The sequence below is a fragment of the Xiphophorus hellerii genome, chromosome 9 (assembly GCF_003331165.1).
Source record: "Xiphophorus hellerii strain 12219 chromosome 9, Xiphophorus_hellerii-4.1, whole genome shotgun sequence".
NCBI classification, from domain to species: Eukaryota; Metazoa; Chordata; class Actinopteri; order Cyprinodontiformes; family Poeciliidae; genus Xiphophorus; species Xiphophorus hellerii.
In genome coordinates, this window is record NC_045680.1 from 16,622,878 (window position 1) to 16,647,799 (window position 24,922).

The 24,922-nt window shown below is 37.9% G+C and overlaps 1 protein-coding gene across 1 annotated transcript in view; it reads right to left on the reverse strand.

Annotated features, from left to right (window-relative positions):
- Positions 1-22,726, reverse strand: part of trabd2b (TraB domain containing 2B) — a 91,308-nt gene extending 68,582 nt beyond the window's left edge. Inside the window, exons 1-2 of the mRNA XM_032573231.1 lie at positions 22,284-22,726; positions 18,007-18,576 (exon numbers count right to left, since the gene is read on the reverse strand). Coding sequence (XP_032429122.1) covers positions 18,007-18,576; positions 22,284-22,397 — 684 coding nt within the window. The 5' untranslated portion in view covers positions 22,398-22,726. The remainder of the gene's footprint in view (positions 1-18,006; positions 18,577-22,283) is intronic.
- Between the last annotated feature and the right edge of the window lie 2,196 nt (positions 22,727-24,922).

Here is a 24,922-nt window from a genome sequence, read left to right on the forward strand (position 1 = left end):
AGAAAAAGCATTGTGATTATGCAAATGAATGCAGTGCAAATGCTCCCAAAGATACACCCATGTAAAACCAGTGGAACCAAGCTCTCATCAGTAAAGGTTTACTTAACCGGAACCTAATTAACAGGAGGAAAATCACAGGAAAACTCAAATTTTAAGTGACAGACCTTTTATATAACAAACCCCTGACAACCTAAAAAAAAAAAGAGTACATTTGTTATTGGATGCTGCCAATCATCAAGTGCAAAGTAATATTACTGGCCTTCAAAAAACCAGAATACACTGTTGATTAGGACACAGTGGGAATATGAATATTTGGAATGCAGCAGTATTGACTTCGTGGAAACACTACACGAACAAACAAAAAAAAGATTCCTCTGAAGACAAATATTGAACTCTTAGCTGTCTGTTATATTGTCTACAACACAATTTCACATTTGTTATTTTGGTCTCTTTGTGTGAATCATCCAGTGGTGGATCAGTTGTACTGTCATTTTTTTTCAATGGGGTGAAAAAAATAAAATGAAAGATGTGCCAGTATAAATGTTGCAAATACATGTCAGTGAAAGTAGATATTTGGCAGAATCTAAGGAATAACAGACAACAACAACAAAAGAGTAGAATAGATTTTATAATGTGCTTTAAATATAAAAAATAGCTTTATTCAATGCTTTTTATGAACTTTCATTCTGTCTTTTAGGAAATACAAGCAAATTTAAGTCTTTTCTTTTAATTAGCCTATATACTACTACATTAAGCAGTATATTTTGGGTATATAAACGACAATTTTTATTGAGTCTGCTCTCAGCTGTGCTTCATGTGACCTCAACTGCATCAATAAGATCAATTTAGACAAAACTGAAATAATCGCAAGATGCATTTTATATTGTAAATTCTTTATCAGTATTGTCTCTGGATTTTAATGAAATATGGTTTTCTTGCAGTATTATATTTTGTATGTATGACTTCTGGATTAGGCTTTTTCATGTTTACATTGTCATTCCAGTTCTTTGCATTTATGTTTTAATAACCTTCTATTTTTTTTTTTACTTTACTCTAATTTAACTTTACTCTTATTTAAACACTACAAGACACCACATTTGTTTTTTGTCGTAACCCAGAATCAAAAGTATAATTATGTAATTTAAATCTTTTCAAGATATTTGTGGATTAATTCACATATATATATATATATATATATACATATATATATATATATATATATATAAATCAGTCAGGTTGTCACCAGAAGAAAGCAGGTGGTTTGGCACAGAGTTGAAGCATCAGAAAGCAATAACTGAATTTACTTACACACCTACTTTCCTCAGCCAAGTCAAACTTAAGTGTGAATGGGCCCATATAGTGTGTCCATGGCATTTCTTTATAGCTGTTATTTTCTTTACTGGTCTCTAATTGTCTGTCTCCAGAGTGAAGTTCCAGGAATACTCACTTTGTGCAAGTCTTTTTTTTCCCCCCAGAACTATTCATACCTGGGAATATTTCCGATCTTAGGCTGAAGAAAACAGTTTCTATAGCCACTATTTTCACAATGTAGCTGATGGACTCAAAAAATTTTAATCAGAGTATAAATGTAAATGATATTTTCAGTAAATTTTTTAATCTTGGAAAGGAAATTGTCATATTTGGAAGTTTTAAAGGAAAACTTGAAATTGGAGCTGGACAAAGGTATAAATATTATACTAAAATTAACAGTGAATTTTTAAATTATTCATGGGACTTTAGCATTTTTATAATTATTTATTGCAATAAATCATCAAAGTACTTAACCAGCAGAAAGTAGGTTGGGAAAAAATCAAAGTGCATGGGTATAAATCAGTGGTAGCAACTGGTGGAAAAAGAGCTTGACCCAGAACTCTTTAGGTCTTTGTTGCATCCACAGCTCTTTACATTTGTTCAGATTGTTGTTTTTGTGGTGTAACTTTGGTTTTGAGGTCCATGTCAAAACCCTAACTTAACATCATATGCTATAAGCAGACTAGTAAAGTTTGGAGCAAGAGTGTTTGCTTTGGACATACAGTGCATATTTAATGGTGCATAAACAGACCTCTACTACTCTACCACATTCCTCAAGTGCCCAGGACAGCAAATTAGTCAATGACAAAGTCAACTGTCCCACCTGTTCACTATTAATACAGGTTTTACTCCATCAAACAATTTCCCACACTATCCCCACATCTGTGAATCACACAACACACACATTCACCTCAGGCTGACATGTTTCCTTGCTAATCTGTTTGCACAACTCTGGTGTGACCACAGGCCAATTACACATGGTCACATGAAGCACACCCACAAGACAGAATGAAAAAGAAAAATGAGTAAAGAGCCACCCACTGAGAGCCCCCCTCTTTCACAATTTCTTCCCCTTTTCACCCTGGTTTTCCTTTCCCTGAACCTATTTCCACCTCCCATGATGCATCTGCTCCTGGCTCCTTCACGTATCCCACACAGTTTGCGGGTGTAATCTTTTAGGATGTCCCTTAACTATAGCACCCCTATGTCCTCCTAAGAACCTTAGCACTACTATGACTCACAAAGTATTTTTTTTTTACGTTCTGTACACTCTACCATGTGGTTAATATTATATTTAAACAGTTCCAGTGGATGCCAAGAGAATGTATGCCTTGGGAAAAGTGGAGGAATTGTGCTAGAAAAATTGCTCTGGTGAATGGCAGGTTAAATTGAGCATGATTAGAGAGGGGGGAAAAATCAGCACAAAAAAAGAAGGGGAAACATTCATAGCAGCCTCATTTTTTATAGTCATTCTTTATTTCAGCATACAGAAATCTGTTGAGAAGGGAGAATGAAAATCTTCTGGTAAAATTGTTGATTTGGCTCACCAGTTTCACCAAATTAAGCTACCATATTTTCTGGACTTTTTTTCGTAGTTTGGTTGGTAAACCTTTTTCCTGTTTTTTATGCTTTTTTTTGACTGATGTGCTAAATGTTAATTCATACTGATGGACGTGAGCCAAGGAGTTACCAAGAACCACCTCTCCATCACCACGGATTTACACTGCATGCGTCCTGCCTACACAACCCACTTCACCAGTGGAGCAGAGTTGCAAACAGACCTCCTAGATAAAGACAACGGTTTCCATGACTATAAAGCAGGCAACTGAACATAAGGTTACATCAGATTACATCGTCAACAGTGATGAGGTCCAATTTATAAATTAATTCAACTGATAATCCAGTGTGACATATGTGTTTTTGTGATGACACATTTTTGAGATACAGTATACAATCTGGAATTACTAATTTTCTGGAAAATACACTATTGTTTTTTTGTTTTTTTTATCTGGTTGAGCTTCTCTTGCTTCTTCTCCATGTTCATTGGTTTTGCTTTCAAAATTTCCTTACTTACTAAACACTGGCAGTAGATGGAAATTAAAGCACACACAGGGAGTTTCAGGCAGCAGGAAATATGTTACTTTCACTATTGTCATGGTGCTCTATACCCACTTTAAAAAATATTTGGCTATAATCCTCCACTGAGGTGTTCACTAAGCCTCTTATCTCGTTAAAGCCAAATAGGCAATGACTTATTGGTGTAGGTCTGTTTTATTAGAAAGGACTAACATGTCATGTTCAACTGCAGAGCAGGGAGGGGTTGAACATACTGGGCCTCAGCCAAAGGAGTGGGGTCACCCAGAGGCCAACTGCAGAACCGTCTCCCTCTACACGCAAACTACGTTCTTCAAACTCTAGTTTGGAAGGTGAAACAGAGGCCTCTAATCCATAGAAAGGAAACACCATCTTAAAAGAAGTACATGGATTAGGAATTAAGCATTTATAGGGAAAATTTAGACAACATGACGAGCATTATACTGTAGTTATAAAGGTTCCAAACTACTGATTGGGATTCATTTATTTTAATTTTTTAGTTATTTTACATTTCTGCATGTTTGCTACAATCATCCCAGACTTCATACTTCTGTTATGTGTTATGGTTGACAACCTGGCTACACTTTATGAAAACAGTTTTAACTCAAGTTTGTAAGGGAGGATGAATGTCTGGGCGAAGGCTGGTATTTTTCACATGAAGTTCAGTTTAACTTGTAAAATTCTGTGTTTACACTTTCTTTCATTTCTGATGTAATCTATCCATGCAATAATTTTGTTTGTAATAATATGATAACATTAGATGTTTTGCAATAGTACTGGAGCCTTTCTTCAGCTTCCCTGCCAGCCTTTTTCCCCTGTCGACCTACCTGCACCATGGCTGCCTGCCTGTCTGATTGTGGGTCACTTTTCTCATTAATCTATTGACCCACTGACCCTCAGCACTTTGGCTTCAGTTAAGAAGCTTTCTTTAAAGGAGAGGTGTGCAAAGGGAGTCACTAAACCTGCTTATAATGCAGATAACACAAGAAGACTTATGTGTTCTCCAGTACAGTTTACGAGCAGAGTCTTGTTTGAAGTCCTCTTTCTTTTACTTCTTTGGGGTAAAAAGGCAAAAGAACTGTTTATAAGTTCAAAGGTATTGGAGAAAATATCAAAACTTTTCCCCCCACTACCTCAACCATCCCAACATATGCAATTGGAATTACAAGAAATTTGGTGAGTGTATATTCCAGTGTAGCAGGTCTAGAAACTCAAGTGTTTTCATCTGTGCAAAATAGCTTAAGGTCAGTCAAAATGAAAGCAGCAATTCAAAGTTAGGTCTGCATCTGAAAAATATTATCGTCTTTAATTTTTTCCACATTGTATGATACATCCTTATTCCAAATTTGATTAAATTAATTTGTGTGCAGAATTTTTTATTTCCTCAAAGTTCTTCATAAAAATGTTTTGGTAATTTTTGCAACTGTATTAAAAGCTGAAAAATCTGTCCCAGTCTGTGGTCAAGAGTGCTGTGGAGCAGGTTTTCATCCAGGATATCTCTGTACATTGGTCTTTTGTTTCTCTATCCTGACTAGTCTCCCAGTTACTGTGGCTGTAAGACATCCCTCTAGCATGATGCTGCCACCACCATGCTTCAGTGTAGGGATGGTATTGGCCTGGTAATGAGCTGTGCCTCATTTCTTCCAAACATGACTCATGGAATCCAGGTGATCAATGGAAACAGTTCAGTTTTGAGATTCATGCCAAAGGCTGCAAATACTTAAATATGATTTCTTGGTTTTCTATTTTAATACGTTATATCTAAAAAAGATCCACATTGTCGAGATGGGATATTTGTGTGTAGAATTTTGAGAAAAAAGGTTAACTTAACAAAATTTGAAATGAAGCTGTAACATAAGAAAATGTAAAACCAAACAAAAAAAACACAGAAGGGCTGTGAATGCTTTCTGGATATACTGCATACTTTAATTTAAACTACTCCATATGTGGCTGTACTTTAAGATTGATGTACTCTTAGAAGCTGAATCTCTCCTCCTTTTTGAAGTCTCTTGAAGCCTTAAATATGATTTTTTTTTCCCCAGGATTACCTTGTAACACACTGAACCACTTCTGTAACTACTCAAGAAAGGCTTTCCCACAGCATGGCACCACCATCTCCATGTATAACCTCATTCGCAAGTTCCTATATGTTTTGTGCCAAATCAAAAATAACTTTATTTCAAGTAGGTTTAATAGATATATATATATATATATATATATATATATATATATATACTGTATATATATATATATTTTTTTTACTAATTCACTAAATTCAGGAGGCAATTTGTTGCACTGTGTTTTATTTAGATACATCAGATAAAAGATTGAAGACAAATCCAAGCTATATTTTATGATACTTATTTGTATAAGTAAAATAATAAAACAATGTATAATTTTCTTTATGCTTCACAAATATGCATGCTTTGTGTTGGTCTGTCATATAAAATCCCAATAAACTCCACTGAAGTTTGTAGTTGCAGTACGACAAAATGTACGAGAGATTACTTTTACAAGGCACCGTTTATAAGAACAGAAACAAGTTTGATCTTATAGTTTCATTTTAGTCTATGTCCCACCACCATTTTTGTGGTAGACAGGGAAGAGTTATGGGAGCAGAGCGTGAGGAAAGATAAAGCGCTCCACTGGGTTGTATGTAATGAGAAATGGGCCGAGGGGGGCTGAAGAGAAGCACAGGTCATATTAAAAGCAGGTTCAGCGAGAGGTTTTAGCTAAATCTATTTAATCCTAAAGAAGCCTGGAACTCACAATGCACAACATATATGCGGTTCTCTATTTTGGATTGTTGAACTGCAGCGTATGTGTGGCTAAAATCACGGACAGACCAGGAAACTAAGTTAATCACGGACCAAGCATACAACATGGAAAGTTGCATACCATGGCGTGCTGACGATCCTGTTTCTATGCTCACTTACTCTGACTCATAATGATCGCTGTATACTTAAATGTCAAGTTAAGCTTTATTGTTTGTTCACAAGAGTGCAAAGTGATTCCAAAAATCAACCTAATGTTCCTTTCAAAACAAGCAGAAATAAGCATTGCAAAATTGATGACTAATTGATTTTTAGGCTGTTTTTTATAGTTATGAATCCCTTTTAACTTGCCCGTGAAATATCTTTTTGCAACAGGGAACAGAGGAAGTGCTAAAACTGGTAATTATACTGACTTACACAGTCAACAAAGAGGGAGGTTCAGGATGGGTTCATGGGTCAACCAAACATTGGACTTTAACATTTACAAACAGTTGCTTCCTGTTTTCGATGAACACAGTGTAACCCTAACAAAACACAAAGTAATTATGATAATTGCTTGATTCTTAAACCTAAGCCTAATGAAACTTTAATTTGTGCCATAAGCATTTCTGTTACATAAACTACTAAAAACTTTACTCAAGTAAGAGTCCCACTACTTCAACAAATTTGTCTCAACTAAAAGTAAAAAGAACCAAAAATTATTTGGTAAAATGCTACTTAATTACAGAGTAACTGATTAACATTTAAAAATAACATGAGACAAAAAAATACAAATAAAAATATAAATAAATTCTGGTATTGTAAGGACTAAAATAAAGCTAATAACTTAAATACATACAAATTAACAAATTGAAGTAGAAAAAAAACCCCTTGTAGAACAGGTTAAGGGACATTTAGTGACAATACTGCTTACTGTATATTTATTTGATCTTGCAATGTAGCTCTTCAAGCCAAGAAATCATCTGAATGGGCGTGCCGTGGTGGCAGAGGGGTTAGCGCGACCCACATTCAGGCAAAACGTAGCCTCGATGCGGCTGTCACGGGTTCGACTCCCGGACCCGACGACGTTTACCGCATGTCTTCCCCCCTCTCCTCCCCCCTTTCCTGTCAGCCTACTTTGAAAAAGGGACACTAGAGCCCACAAAAAGACCCCTTGCGGGGCGAAAAAAAAGAAATCATCTGAATAGGTCACAAAGACAAAGTTCATCATGCTCTCAAAGACGTTTTAGCATGTTTATTTCTAATGAAGGAGATTTTGTGGAACAACTTGTTCAACTCCATGTGATTCCTTTGATAGTCTTACTTTCAAAAGTTCATGTAGTTTTCTTATGCGTTGTGTCTGGATATGCAACTTTTCTGTGATGTCACCATCTTGATTTGTTTATTTATTTATTTGTTCATAAAAAGGATTTACTGATCATCTGGCAATGAAATTTAGATGGTCTCTGAATGCCCCGAGATGACCAAGCAATTATTGGCAAACTTAATTAGTCAACAAGTGATAGCTGAGGTTTCACTTTCACTTTCTCAATCCCACAACCCCACAGGTGAATGAATCATCTGCATGGCGTAGTGTGAGATTAGGATAGGGTCTTATTGGATCATTGCAGTGATGTGCGAGTCATGGTTGCGTCATTTCTGCAGCAGTGAGGTACAGTACATGCAGTATGTATGTAACGTGGGAAAGCTGCGGCATTCATGAGGTGGCATTTCTCATGTCCTAAAAATCTGTGATAGGCTGGGAATGAAATTGTGAATGCTACAGTGTACAGTTTGAAGCAAGGTGATTCAAGAGTGTTATTTTTCTATGGAATGATGCCACACCTTTACAAAATGCAATAGTGCAGGATACTACATGCAGCTAGCAGAGCATCAAATTTTATAGTAGATTTGAACAGATGAAGACAACTCATTTTCTGCTTGATCAGCCCTGAATAAAGTCAGATTTTCAAAAATCCATTTTTTTCCCTTTAAAGTAGTGAACGCACAACAAATTAGAATAGCATGACATGCAAAGGACGCTTTAAATGGTACATGTCTTTAAGCTGTCATTGTAAATAATTAAGATATCTTTTTCCTACATTATAGGAAGAAAAAAGAAACACCAGGGTCTTGTGGTATGTATGTGACGGTAGAGCTACGAAGTTGGACGATGGAGTGAAAAGGGACTGGGTCAAAATTTGTGAATTTTCTTGAGATTGGTGAGCCTTATTAGAAGCTCATCTAATAAAGGTGAAGAAATGCTACATCAATAGAATGGGTTATTTATCTATTTAGCAGATATCACTCAGAAATCAAAAAGGCTACTATAACAAACTCAAACATTGCATTGAGTCTGCTCTGTTTCCTGAACCTTTTTTTGGAGAGAAGACATGTAATATCCTTGATTCTCTACACTCCTGGCCTCAAACAAAAGATGATCCTTGGTTAAACAAAGGTTATAAAACAACAATGTCCCAAAAGACAACATTCCAGAGGGGTCACGTGGGTCTCTGAGGAAATCAGTCAGTCACATTCTTGTCTGTGATCAATCAGCCTCTGACCCCAGCCAAACCCAGGTCAAATCAACCCATCTTTAAAACCACCTGCCCTTGGCACAAATAATAACCTCCTGCTCTTTATAATGTCTAGCCATCTCTTTTTTTGAGCAAATACTGTATCTGAAAAAAAAGAACATAAACAAGACCACCTGCCAACAACAAAACGATTCAACCACCCTTTATTGCAATTTCCTCCTTTTCCTTAAGGTTGAGACAATAATTACATAGAAACTAACAACTGTGTAGGTGTGCTTGGCAGCTCTGTTTCTCATTTGAAGGGAAGAAGTGTGTATAAAGATGATGAGAGATGTGAGGTTGTTACAATTTAAGCAGGAAGGAACATTTGTTTTCTCTGTGGGCGAAGAAAAGTGGAATGAAAGAGTACTTTAGTCTGCCATGCTTAACTCCCAGTCTCAGCAGCACTCAGCTTACACTGGGGAGAAGAAATGTCAGAACATAACCAATAAATTAGTCAAAGTCCAAGTCCAATTTATATCTACAACCCAGGTAAAAAAATCTAAAACAATTAAGTGTTTAACAATGACAAAATATGTACAAGACATAAAACTAACACAACAATAGAAATAGACAAAAAGCATGTCACAGAGGAGAAAAAAAACTAACGTAGAATAAACACACTGTGCTGAAGGCCACTTGAACACAGGCTGCTAAAAGAGATTTAAAAATATACAGTGAAAGTGCCAGTCTAATATTTTAACTGGTGCCAAAGTTTAGGACCTGAAAAAGCACCATGTCTCTGGACAGATGTGTTTATGTGTGAGTGTCCCAGTAAAAAGAACATGGGTAGAAGCAATTATATCAAACTAGAGCAGGGGTCTTCCACTCTAGTCCTCAAGCCTCGTGTCCTACAACTTTTAGATATGTTCACGGTCCAACAGACTTTATCCAAATGGTTAAATTACCTTCTTACTACACAGTCACATTCTCCAGAGTCCTGCTGACAATCTGATAATTTGACGTTGAAGCAGAGACACATCTAAAAGTTGCAGAACACTGGCCCTAGAGGGCAGGAGCTGAATACCCCTGAGTCAGATTATTATAGTATTTCACTCCACAACCGTTGCACATACTTGAGGCGCATTCAATGCAAACTCGATGCAGACGTTCGCGTAAAGGTAATTTGCACGACCGTGTCGTGGTGTCGCAAGGTAACTGCTCAGCAGGAAACGATGTTCACATCAAACTGTATGCGACACCGAGCTGAAAAGGTTGAGTCAGGGCAACCAGTGGAAGGGATGCATATCAGCAAGACTGCCACTTTGTGTTGCACTAACAGTTGTGCAGTGGCTTCATTGGCAGAGAAGAAACACAGCTAGGCTTCCAACTAGATCATCAAATCTGCGAGTATCCATTGGGATTGAGGGAAATTAAGGAATTTGTCAGGAGAAATGTAATGCAATCGGCAATACACACAGAACCCCAGAGTATATTGAAGCCGTTACTAAAGCATAAAACGCTTTGCAGTGTCGGAGACAAGTCCCGATAAAAACTTGTATTATATTCTTTAGATCTCACCTCAAAGGAATTGGCATAAGTTTTACTGTCTATAATAAACAAATGGGGTTTTTTTTCAGTAAAACATGGCTTATTTGTTTTTATTAGCAATGATTTATCATGATGGACCCGCAGGGAACATGTAGCTTACATGTCTGGCTGTCACCTGTTGATTCTGAGATGTCAGCTACATTTGTTATGCCATTGAATTGTGGCTGTCCACATGGGATTTAAAAAGGGACTACGTTTTCAACCAGATAGCGAAATTGTTTTGTTAAAAAGTCATGGTTTAATAAAAAATACTCAGTTAAACATTGCATTCATTATTATTTTTTTTTTGTAAAACTAAAACATATTTTTAGATTAGAAGGGCTTATCAATGGTGGTAAATATCTAATCAATATCATATATTTTATATCTTTATTTGACAGAATTTAGTAAATTAAATGCCACCCAAAATCTTTTCTTTCCAATGTACTGAAAATATGGTAGAGTCATTACTTTAGATTTCAGGTAGTCTGAGTGAAAGGGGGACATGGCCTCACTTGGAGTCAGGGAATGGAGACAGGACTGAAAGTTTATAGGGACGCACATGTTTTACAGGCGTCTTGGTTTGACTGAGTATGGTTTTGAAAAACAGTTTGATACAATTTCTTTGAAGGAAAAAAGAAAAACTTCTGGATATGCAATTAACTTTTAGCATTAGCACTTTCCAGTCATTTCTTCTATGTTTGTTAAATTGGAAGAGAGCGAATATGTTTTTTCCATACAGGAAAAACATTTGCTGATTAACTTCTACCGAGGCCTTTGTGTAGCCACTTTGTATTTTTCAATAGGCTCCTGCCTGCTGACTTTTTCCAGACATGTGCTCAAGAAATGCATTACTTTTCTCTCAAAATATGAATCAAGCTGAAGATTTGTTGACGTTTGTTTTGTCTACTGTGTACAGTGCCAATGTAACATCCTCCGTCTCTCCTACAGAGTTCTGTCCAGGATATAATTCTCTAAATGCTTCTGGATGGCAGAGAGCTATTTGGTCATTAAGAAGTCTATTAAGTCGTTAGAGTAACAGTGGGACTGCCGTCTGCCTGCCGAAAGGATCATAGCCTGATAGGTTTTACCTAGCAGTTTTCTACATATTTGCGCACGTAATTATAGGTTAGTTGACCTAGTGGACCGTGACTCAGATGTCACGCTTAAAGAGGCATTGGACGTCAATAACACACTTTAAAGGTAATACCCCCACTCTCTCCTTCCCTTTCTCACTTTTTTCCACTTGGTGTGGGTGTGTTATTGTGTGTTCAAATGAGCAGTAAGTGAGCAATGACACAGCCAGACCCTTGGGTCATGTCAGACAGAAAGAAGAAAGAATCAAAAGGGAGGCACAAGGTTAGAGCAAACTAGAGCAGAGTTCAGACAGAATTGCCTTTTCCATTAGTCAGATCACGGTCCGCACTTTAAACCTAGACATACACACCCCATCACTGTATGTAAATATTTGGATTTTGGCATGGTTGCATGGTATTCAAAATCCTCCCTTAAATATGCCTTTTTGGATAAATACTATCTAAGGGAAATATTTAGCATGATTTATGACATGTGAGGATCCTTGACTGTTATTTAAAACAGTGCTTGCTCAGTCAGTGAAGACATTTACTGCTCTGAACTATGAATATTGAGCTGCTCATCATCAACACTTGCTGGTGAATTGAACCGCCAGAAGCATCTGGATCTACACAGTGGAAACTCCCCCTGGATATTCTACATTGTAGTGTCTTTACCTTTTTTTACATATGTCAAAATACTGATTTGTTTTAAGGAAATATTATTAGTAGGTTTTCTGGACTGAAAAAAAACACAAATCAAATTCAGCAGCATGTAAAAATATAGCGACTAATGGAAAACACAGATTGTGTGGCTATAAACAGTTAATAGAACCATTTTCTTTTCATTCAGACAGAAAAAAGTATCTTAAAGATCAGTTGTTGTAAACCCACTGAGTGTCATTAGGTTTTTTGTTTTTTTCATTATACAGTATGTCTCCATAAAAATAATAATGTCTAAATGTTAACATATTGGACTTAATACTACCCTGATAACATCCACAGTTACAAAACTATGGCCATATCTTGAGATCTACAGGGTGTGGAGCATACTGTGACCAAGCACATATGAGACTGAAGTCATAGCAATAAACAAGTCTGAAGAATCCACCAAGTTCATCCACCCACAGGTTGGTTGTTTTTATTCTTAAATCGGCTTTTTCACCTGACTATTTAAGATATGGAAAGGAACTGTCTTGTATTGATCAAGCTTCAGTTTGTAATCATAAAGTCAATGTTTTGTATTTATGAATTGTATCTAATCTATTCAGTTTTCTGTAAGAAGTGGTGTCTACCAGCAAAAAAATTATAAAAATGTGCTAATGGGTCTTTATCTGTCATTTTTCATAAAACCCAACTAACCCAAATGTGGACTATAATCATAATAAACTATATAAACTATATAATAAACATAATAAATATTATTAGCATTATATAAAGAATTTTGAAAATAATACAAATTTTGAATAAAATGAAATTAAATCCCATTTTATGATTATATGTAATTGTTGAAAAAAAATTCATTATACACTAAAACAAACTGATATGCAAGATTAAGAGTATATGTAATAACTGGATACTTGCAAATAAGAAATGAAAGTAGAATGGACTAAGGGTACTACAAATCTAAGAAATTATGAAGTCTCTACATGGTTGTTTATACTTCTGCTTGTTTTATAAATTGTGGGTTTCTCTGACAGCTGTGTGTTTGGCGCAACCCTTTGACTTGGAGATTTATTGTTGCTGTTTGCTAACATAATAGACACAGTCAGCAAATCTGTGCCAAATGGTGGAGAGTGTTGGTGATTAGACCGTAGGAGGCAAAAACAGACGTTTGTTTATTCATATTTCAAGTTTGATGGTGGAACAAAAAGCAGGATTATAGATTTACTCTTACAGGATCAAATCTATAATATAGTAAGTAATGTTTACAAACACACCAGCAGTGACAATTCACTTACTGCTAATGTTGAGGTCCTTCAAAATGTCATTGCTGGAGTGTTTCATTAGCTATAAAGCACTCCTTATCCAATACAGATGTCATCCTGACTCTTCAGTCTGAGAAGGGTGTTATGACCCTGAAATGTTCTCCAAATTAAAACGATTACAAGCAATATTAGGAAAATAGAATTAATTTTTCTTACTGGCTGGCTAGTATGACCTGGTTGAAAATAATCCACATTCTACATCTGATTTGCTGATCAAGCTCTCACAATGATTTCCATGACCAGAAGTTGCTGGCTTTAAAGGCAGCTAAGTGCCGAGACTCAGAAAGAAAGAGAAATTGTATCACAAACCCATAAAGAAGAAGCCTAGCCAATATAGAGCCAAGGCCTGATCACTGTCTTGAGATTTGATTGAAATAAATGTTTTTGATTGCATCATATGCATTGTTACTTTTATCAGATTTTATGTGAAAGTTCTCCTTATTTTGTCTTTCCTCCACACCTCCAACTAGAGAATCATTTTTTTCCACCTAGCTCAGTTCTATGCAGCGAAAACTATACAGTCACCCGACAGCCTGCGCCAGATAAACTAGTTGGAGCTGCTGTTGCACCGCCATCCAAGATGGGAAACAGGATGGTAAGAATTAGTCTTTCAGACACAGTTTGGATAAATTATGTTATGCATATGTTATGAAAGTGCTCGAAAGTGACTGTTTATGTTTTTAAGATAGTTTAACATAGCTTCTTACAACCACAAGAATAAACACTTAAATGAGCATTTGTACTTCTCAGCAGACTTCAATCAAGTGTTTTTCTTGTCAGAGTCCTCTCAAGGAAGAAAAGTAGCACTATTAATGCACACACGCATACATACACACACATGTGTGTGTACACGCCCACACGCAATGCTTTCAACTATAAACCTTTGACCACATGCAACAAGTGATTTCTGCTCTTCTGTCAATTTATTTTCTATCACCAACAGGTGTTTTACTGTCATTTTTAAAGCTTCATATGTTGTTCCACTAGCCACTAAATGTCACCTGTTCCTGAAAACTATTCTTGTAACTACTGATTGTAAATTCCTGCAGGAACAAATGACCAATAGGGTTGTATTTGGTTGGTGGAGAATCCCACTTAAGCAGAAGGATACTGCAGTAGTCACGCAGTATCCTGACTGAAATAGGCATTGTAAACATCGCAGCCCTTAAAAAAAGGATGAGACCAAGAGGAAACCAGATTCTGTCACCTCGCAATCTCAAAACCTTTAAACCTATTTGATCTTAAGTGATGAAGTGACAAGTGACATCTCTCTCTCTGTGTGATTGCACTGGCCCCCATAAAAAGCAGCCGATGGAAACTCAACTTGGTCAGAGACCGAGGTGGGCAGTGGTGTTGCCGTCCAGCTCAGCAGTACCTAGAAAAGACCCCAGCAGACTGCCAGTCTCCTTACTGCTTCGTTGCTCATGACTCCACCACCTCCTACCATGACCTCTGACCCCTGCCCAGGAGAAAGGCGCCACCAATATGATGTAATTTCTCCTCAACATGGGCCGCTGGTCTCAGCTGAAATGTGACCCTGGGAAAGTAAATATGTGTGTTTGCTTGGTGGAATAGAACAAAACTTAAATTAGAGAAATTTCTAGCTTACATGTTCAGGGGGCTAAGTGACATACATAGTGACATAAATAATCAATTTCAGTTTGGTAATGTGCATCACAGTTACGTACCACTATTGTTATTTTGTGACAGCTGATATTATTAAGAGATTTGATCAAAAAGAAACATTTTTTTATTATTTGAAGCAATTTTTAGATATTTGATGGATGCGTTTACTTGATAAATACTGATGGCACTTTAATGACCTACCCCTGTGGGAAAAAAGGAAGCCTTTAAAGGGATACTGATGTGCAGCTTGCACTCTTTGAACTGACTAAACTTTCTCCAGCCTTTTCCAATCTGTGCTCAAAGCATTCGCTACTCGCTGTCCTGCCCACCTGTCAAGTTGCATCAGCCCTCAAAGAGCCAGAGAAGAACCATGCACCATGACTTGCCTTTATTTCCACAGCCTCTAAACTGTTTCTCACAGTCATATTCACACCTCTCTGAGATCTAAAGAGACCACAGAGAGGTCTCAGACAGGCAGCGCTCATGTTAGACCGCCATAGTTTATTGTCAAAAGAAGACTGGTGTGTCTAATGTTTCTATATGCCACAGGATATAGATTACTTTCCATCCATATATCCATCCATCTGCCCATCCATTTGTCCATCCATGCATCTGTCTGTCTATCCATCTACCTGCCATAAATCCAATGTAACCTTTTCTTTCTATACTTTAAGAACAGACTGAGTGAGTTTGGCAACCTTGGAAAATTGAGTCTCGAAAAGTATGGAGTTTTTGCACAAAAATGTGTTGAAATCACATGTATCTCCAGGACCAAGTTCTGTTGAAGAAACCTCTGTGTAGCAAGATAGTTCCCCTTTCTGCAAAAGCTTCTCTTTAAATATCACAAGCTATAACTATCTGAAAAAGAACAAAAAATACTGTGAGGTTTGGAATCTTTACAAATTCAGATTGTCTTTTTCTTAGTGATTCAGATTCGTGTTAGCAGGGAAATGACGCACCCCAGACTCAGCCTTACCACTGTTTCAACACACAGTCTATCCCAGCATAATGTGTGTGTGTGTGTCTTTGACCGTCTTTCTGGTGCTTCACTTTCCTTTAGTTCACACCCACACAGTTTCCCTTTTGACTTGAGGTCTAGCCATTCTCCTGACCTCATCATTGTTACAGTCAAGCGTAAAAGGATCCAATCAACCATGATCTTCAGATTAAACCTCACATTATTGTAATTGAGAATAATGGTTCCCATATCAGTTTCAGTCCAGCTCTGAATTGTATTTATACATATGTGGAAAGAGAAGGACCCGAGTCTCAGAAGTTCAGAGCACACAGGTTGGGTTGTTTTCACGTTAGCCTTTTTTTTTTTACTGATTCTCCCACCAGAGCTATTTATCTCTGCAGATCCTCCACAGCTCCTGCTCCACTTATTAATGCTGTCCTTGCACAGTCTGTGTCAGCTTAATAGGTAAAAAGTTGTGTCAAACTCCTTCCTTTCCATTTTAAGATTATGGATTAAACAGTGCTCTGTGAGAACTTCAATGCTTGAGACATTACTTTATAACATAACTCTGCTTTAAACACAACAACTTTCTCCCTGACCGCTCTGCTGTGATCTTTAGTCTTCATGAAAATGCCTGTTTCCTAACGTTCTCCAACCAAGCTCCGAGGCCTCCACTGAATAGTTGTAAACGTACTGAGAATAAATTACACACAGGTGGACTATTTTCACTCATTAGGTGACTTCTGAAGGCATATGGTTTAGCTTGATTATATTTAGGGCTGTAAAAGTAAAGAGAAGTGAATAAGAATGCATGGTGCAAATTTCAATTTTCTATGCTTCAATATTTTTGGAAGCTAGCTGTCCTGTTGCTCCCAGTTCATGATTTTGAAGTACTTATTTATTGGTAAGTACTTTGCCTTTACCAATAAATCCAGTTACATTGTCGTTGGTGGTTTTGATAAATATCAAAAGATTTCAGCATTTTTGAAATACACTGTGTTCACTGTGTGTTCAGCTATGCAGGACACAATTTGCAACAAAGTTTTATAGCGACACAGGCCCACTTTAAATGCAAGCTTCAACTACACACATAGGATGAGAATACCGCGGCACACATTAGGGAAACAGCATGTCTGCGGCACAAAACAGATCACTGGTAAGCCCACCCAAAGCTGGAAGCCTTTACCCTCGTCATTACCGAAAAACGGTGCCTTGCAGCTGCTTATTTCTAGGGGCAGCAAAGCTCTCAGGCATGTGCAGTGCACGCAGTGCCGTTTTGACAGCGTAGTTAGAAAGTACTGATGAAAGCGGAGAGGCTCAAAACGCTCTGCCGCTCAAATTAGCTGTGGACCAATCTGTGCCGTCACGGCCCCCTGCAGATTCTGTTGCAGCGCACCATAAATGTTCCTATGTGAAGCCTCTGCATGGCTACAGCAAGCCTCTATACAGGGTAGAGGAGAGCATCTTTTTCTTGCTGCTGCGACTCACTGCTGGGTTTTCAATTACATCAAATACATCTCATGATTTTATGCCAGAACAAACTACATTCATGCTTTCTTTATCCTTCTACAAAAATTCTCATGTTTTACTCATCAGATAATTAGTGTCTCACTAATATTTTAGTCTCCAGTAACAGTCCTAGTCAAGCAGTTTGGCAGAAATAGAGCCACTCTATGCTGATGGAAGGGAGAGCTCCATGCTCTCTTCATCTTTGCTAATCTGCTCTCATGTACACCACTCATACTGATACCCTTTCTGCAGATTCAGCTGCTGAGCATGTTTGTCTAGTGAGGTGGAGAGACATCCATAACCATAAAGCTGTCTCCATACAGACACATTTTAGCGCTTCCTTCTCCTTATATTGTCCTCTCCCTCTTTTTTTGCTTGCTCTTTTACAATCCGTCCATATACACTAAACTTTTATAGTAGACTATAAAGCCCAACCTTTTCCTCCTTCAGAGCTACTTTACTGCAGCCAGAGTTATGACCGACACACAAAGTAAGATTCTGCTCAAGTTCTCCAGATGTCCCAGCTGTCTAGACTCAAAAACAAAACAACAGACTAAAGACGAAAGAGCTTCGCTTTCTCCTTCTTACCTGAGAGAAGTTTAGCCCATTAAGGGGGTGACACTGCTCCTCAACCCGCTCCACTGCGCCCGTCTTCTTCCTCATTCGTTCTGCCTCTTGAGCCAAGAACAAGTCCAACACTGGAGTCCCTCTGGACCGGACGTCCCACTCCGTCAACGAGTTTACCATCAGCATCACCCACACAGGCCTCTTTCTCTCCCAGTTCCCTGCGATAGCGTTGAACAGATAGTCGGCGTACAGGCCACGACCTCTCTGGTCCGCCGTCATCCAATAAGGCATCATGTGTTTGACGTAGTCCAGGTGGCGTTTGAGGCGACGGTACAGGTCTCGCGGCAAAAGGGTCTGCAGGTTTTCTCCGTGGGGGAGCAGCTGGCAGCTAGTGAGCTTGGAGATGGTCAGAGGATCTGTGAGGTCCAGCTCAAAGAACACGTTGCTGCTGCTTCGGAAGGCTTGCTTGGAGCTGTCGGGGATGAAGTCCCAGACTCGGGTGTAGGGAACGTGGATGGTACCAAACAAGTAAGAGGGTGGCTGAGGAGGTGTGCGGTTTATTCTCCACAGGAAAGAATTCAGCTCGCTTTGCTGTGGAAAAGGGAGAGGAAAACCAAAAGTATCACTTTAGAGCAGTTAAGCTTACATTAGAACTAGAGCTGAAGAAATATTTCTCTGAGCTTAAAAAGAAAAGAAAAAAAGAAACTAAAATAAAAACGGGTTTTTGTTCAGTAACAGAGAATTGTGGATTTGAAGGAGTTTATAGCAAGGCCTCCTGCATTGTAAACAGACCCTCGTGTATTGTTGAGGTACATACTTCTGTTGCCAAAGCCTCTTTTCACCATGTGTAGCATTTTCAAGGCAACAGTGCAAATGTAATGCGGCGTTGAAGCTTATAAAAACAAAAAGCCGAAAGAAACCTGCTCTCCATTCTGACCTCACTGTGATACTTTTGTTTGTGATGTTTTTGCACTCGCCACAAGACAGGAGATGCGATGCTGACAGTCCTAAACACAGCATTGTGTTTTTCTGTGGTTTCCATAACAGGAAGCATTTGTCTGTTATGCTTATATTCATAAAAAACAATGTCACAAAGGAAATTAAATAATCATAGTCATTTTAAATAAACATCAGACCGTGTTGCATTTTAAATATGTTTCTTGTTAAGAGCTCAGCGAATGTGCCGTGCATGTGCTATGGCTTTGATGTTGGCATTATTCGAATATGAAAAAAGAATTTGCTTGTCTAAACAATATGACGCTGCTGGCCACCGACGCACAGTGTAATCAGGCGACTGAGGGGATGAAACCCATTACAGTAGAATAAAGTTATTCTTAGAAAATGTTTACCTCCACAATTAAATCAAGAAGATTTCCCTCATCTGCGCTCTAGCCATACTGCATACTGCCAAGTTTGCCTTTAAAATTTCAAATAGCAGCCAAAATGAGCAAAGACTTCTTGCTGGATGTTCTCTTTAATTAATTGCAATGAGCATCCAGTATTTTTCCTGGCAGTCTGCTGCAAGGGCAAACTAAACAGAGCTGCTATGGTCTGGATGATTTCATTAAAGTGGTTTGAAGTCTTTGCAGATAAGCCGGGACACTTAAGAAGAGTAGATTTTGAGTTTTATTTTGTTTCTAATATTTTCCTGTCAGGGTCGGATTTGTAAATTCTCCCTTCATCGTATTTCTGAGAAATGGGAATAGGGTATTTTTGTTCTGAGCACCAGTGCCAGCCCAAGTAGTTTGAGGTCCTAAGCAGAAATCAATTTGGGGCCAAGCTCCATTTAAGTCCACCATCCACCACAACACTACTGACTTCCCTTTATATTGTCCAGTATATTGTTCAGCGAAATCAGTGGCTTTCACCGAATTCCATCTTAGGGGTCTTAGAGTAAGACATGCTGAATATAGATTTTCAGATATTTATTTGTTGGGGAGAAGAAAAAGCATCTTTTTTGGTTCCCTGATTCCTGGCACACTGGTAACACTGATGCGCACACTCCACCCCAGTAGATGGTCATAATGCATCTAAAGCATGTCTGCCAACCGAACAGATTATGCATTGAGTACTTCAAGACTACAGTTTTACTTTAATGCAAAACATGTTGTGTGAGCGCTGACACCAGGGCTAACTTTAGCTACAACAGGCAGCAACAAAACAGATGACAGGATTCAGAGCCAAAATAAGTAAGTCCACATCTGACAAAACTGTTCGAGCATATGTATAGTCATGATTGATTCTGTCATGATTGAAATTTTATTCTCAATGATTGCTGATGGTAATGCATATTGTTAATTCATAAAGGTGACATTTGAAGTGAAATTCATTTAGAAAAATTTAATTAATTTGGGGGTAATTACTTACAAAACCTCTAATTAATTGAACAAAAAATGTGTAGTGCAGTGCCTTACACAGACTGATGTTCTTAAGCTTCCATTTCAATTATTTATGATGGCAAACAATGCTTAATTTCTCATAAGATTGGACTACTACAAATGACCAATAAAAAACATTTTTAATGTAGAAATTTGGGTTTAATAAAGTGCATGTTTATTACCTGCTTAAGGGTTGCTGTTTTCAAAAGATATTTTTAATATGACAAATGACCCTCATCGAATGTATATTCTTTATAATATATCATTTACTGAATATGACTGTGTATATTTCCAAGTTCAATATAGCATTCATATCCAATCTTGCTCCTGTTCCCTCTTGATATTTTCACAAATAGTTGACATGTGCATACAATGTTTTCTTGACTCAGACACAAGCAGCATAAATTATTAAATAATCTATAAATCATGACTCGGTTAACACAAATTTGTGTGTTTGTCAACATGTCCAGTATGTTGCATTTTTTTCCCCTGTTCCCGACACAAATAGAGTGGTGACAAATATTGGAAAACATCAACAATTGAAAAACAAACATGTATACAAATATAAGGAGGGATAGATTCAATCATTTAGTTCAATCCTCCATATGAAGTAAATGTGTTGCAGAACATAATTGAAAAACTTTAACACTGCCAGACAAAAAATGTAATGTAGTTTTTAACTGTGGTAAAAGTGATATTGTCAAGAAAACATAAAAAAAAAAACGCATTTTTAGATAAAATACAAAAAGGGGACATTTTGTAACTTTTTTGTTAAAAAGAAAAGTTCAAAAAACAGTTTAGTTTTAAAAGATCACAATTTCCTGATTCGTATTACTTATGTTGGCTTTAAAGGGTTAAGATGACTTTTAGACACGGAAAGTGTGGTCGTGCTTGACTTATAACCGACAAGAGGAGAGATCCCCTCTGCTGAGGCAGGGCTGACTTTTTTTGGAGAGCTTTGACGCGCGGTGCTCCTTTTTTTATGAGGGTAATTACTCCTAATGCAAAACAGAGACCACTGTACTGACGCATACAAATCACACGAAGCGCAGGGGCACGAAGTCTTTACATTGAACTCTAAAAACAAAACCATTTTTTCAGACATAATGATATAATGACATAATGATAATAACCTCACTGCAGATACTTGGAGAGCGATTTTCAAGTGCCATACACCTGTTTCTTAGGTGATGCATTTTTTTTTCTTCCTGTCAGCAGCAAAAAAAAAAAAAAAGCGTGTGGAATGTATGATTAGTGTTCCTCTGCGCACATAGGAAAATCTTTGATTTGCCCTGTAATAACCTTTATTTGTTTAATAAGCCGCACACTGTGTTGAAACATGACCACTTCAGAAAGGTCAATGAAACTTTTCCAAATGAAGTTAAGTCAACCGTGGGTGTTCTCTACTTTGTCACATAAACAGCCGTAAAGTTGGCAAGCGCGTAGTTTCCTTTGGCAAACCCGCTCATTGGGAAGGCCGAGATCTATACAATCCTATAAAGAATCTCTTTATATTTTTACATGTGTATAGTCATAATAATAATAATCATAACGGTTATTAATATTATTGTTGTTAAGAAGAAAAATATATTATTTATAAATGATATATTTTGTTCAAAGCTGCAATTTTTTTCAAGTATTAAGGCATCAATACAATAGATTTTTGAATTATTTTTGTGTGCCGTTCAGCTATGTTTTAACACCTATTATTCGATGTTAATTCCAGTTTTTCCATTCTCCAAACTGCTATAGTATAAATGCAAACATAAAACAGAAAAATGATCTGCCATTTTGCTAGTAGAGCTGCAAAACATGCAGTTCTGTGTATTTTGCCACGGACTTGTTTTCTCAGAAGCAAATTATGTAATGAGTCTAATAAAAGGACTCTTCTGCGCAATAAAATCCCCCAATAAAACTCACCGACTTCGGTGGGTCGCACTGCCTCGGTCTGCCCGTACGCCCCGCACCCCAGGGTGCCACAGTTTGCAGCAGACCGCCCAGGAGGATCCAGCTGAACACCGGCAAGTAGAACATCTCCCCGAGGTGACAGGACACTTGTAGCACAGAACTTTTTTTTTTTTTCTTTTTTTTTTTCTTTTACTCTCTCTGTCAGACTGCGTCCTCTCCTCTTACTCTCTGTGCTTTGAATTAAAGAGTAAAAAGAAGCGCTACCGGTGGCCTCTGGGCTCACATGTGCAGCTCGGCTGGAGCACCATCCCGCCTCTTCACGCACTCCGCCTCTGAGTTTGTTTTGTTTCTGTCTGCAGTTTTTCTCGTGTCTCTTCGCACGGAGCGCTCCGGGGGCACGAGCTGAAAAAGTCTTAGGGAAAAGTTTGCGCTGCGCGAGTTTGAGAGAGAGAGACGGAGAGAGAGAGAGAGAGAGAGGTGGAACGACATGAGTACACCCCTCACCCCTCCACAACATTAAACACAAAGTATGCATACACCACCACAGCCCCTTTAGAGAGGAGTGAGCAGCAGGTCCAGAGCGGAGGAGGACATGCGTGTGTGAGAAAAGACCCTAAAGATAGACGCAGAGAGAACGCTGCGAGGTTTAAATCGCCTTATATTCTTGAATTTACCTCAATATTATGTCTGTCACAGCCGGATCTGTACTGTGTACTAATCAGCATTAACGAGTCCCTCCAAATAATCACTTAAAATATACAAATCTTATAGAGTTGGTGATTGTGTATATATTTTCTTGCCGCAGGCAGGGCCGGTTGGTAACACCGAGTAGTGCAGCTGCTTGCCTTGGGGCTCAGGAGAACTTAACATGTACACAGAACCTGCTCACACTACATTTGTACACACACAGAGAGATATGAAAAAAATTCATAATTTCAAAGTTTTGATAACAGACCCATACCCTAGAGCTAATTTTGCAGTTTCTGTCGCCTGAGAATGTCTTTTTTAGAGGGTGGGGGGTTCTTGTTAGCACATCAAACTTGACCACTTTTAAGTAAAATGATAGGAAAAAATGCTAAATGTGAAGAACATGTGCCCCTACTTCAATATCTCTAAGTAGAAATGTCACTTGCCTTCAGAAGTCACCTAGAAAAGACCAAGCATTGATTATTTTACAGGAGGTTAGTATTGCTATGGTGGAGGTTGAGCTAGAGGTGAGCCCCAAATAGACTTTTTCTTGGGGCTTTACATTAGCTTGGGCCAACTCAAGCTACTGCTCTTTTAGTTGTTCATTTCTTGACACCCCTAAGATACTGATTTTTTTTTTCTTTTTTAGTAACAGGAGCATCCAGGCATGGGACAGTATTGGTATACCAAGGGTTAAAATAGCCCCCCAAATCTCACTACCATCTGTTGCTGCACACTGCTTATCAGCTTGCTAAAAATAACTGCATGTACTTGCTTACAAGAAAGATCATTTTGACTGAAAACATTTAGAGTCCAGTAGAACCTGGACAGTTGTGGTGTGGTGGTGGGGGTGGGGGAAGCACCACCTGTCAGTGCATTGTTACAAAACTGCAGTTGACAAGTTACAGCAGCATGACTGTAAAGCACCGGGCTGCAGGCTGGCTGCCTCAGCAGATAGGCAGTTAATATCAGCTTAATGTGCTTTTGAAGTTTGCCAAAATTAAAATAAATTGATGCTATAGGTAGCACTTATTACTGAATCAATCAGATTTTTAGCATCCATGAGAATAAATGTTGCTTTTTTGGTTTAAATTTAAAGCACTAGATTATATCACGCATGTTGGCATTCAATTTTGGCATTTTTTTTACTAATAATTAGTGGTGGAATATTATTTTTAATAGAGTTAATTGATTAATTACAATTGATGGCATTTTAATCTAAAACCAAGTATTGACAAAATCAGCAACAATTTGGATTCGAATATTTTGCTGCTAAATTATTGAATAAATAGACATGTGAGCTCAACAACAAAAACATTTATTGTTTTTAGTGTTATTTAGGTCATTCAACCATCAGATTGGCGCAAAGTGTTTTTATACATTCAGCTTTCAAACCCTGATCATTCATGTAATTTCAGTGAAAAAATAAATTTTCAGAAATGTGGAGTTTGGACGCTGACATTAGTGTTTGGGTCATGTATGGTGGCTGCAAGATATTTTGCATTGAGATGATACGTTAGGCTTGAATAGCTTCAGTGATTGGCCATCTCCTTTTTGTACAACTTGCACACAACAATAGCGTTTTCCAGTGTCCAATCAGATCAAACTAACTTCCACTATCCTACATGGTTGAACATGGGTGAACAGTGGATGGATGGTCAGACAGATGGATGAATGATTAATACAGTAGGTATGGGCGCATGGCTTCTATTTCCTGTCTGAATGTGAGTTTTCTTCTCTTAAAAGCCGGGAACCTACAGGGCAGCTTGAGAAGTTTGTTTGTTTTCCGTTATTTTCAACACCTTCATTTCAATATGTAAATAGATAATGTTTCAAATGCGACAACGCGCATCCTCCTCAAATTCTTGCTCGACAAAACCCTTGTGCGGGGGTGTTGCTGGGGCAAAGAGCCTTGAGCCCTATCAGCATGATTAATGAACACAAATAAATAAGTACAATTAAAG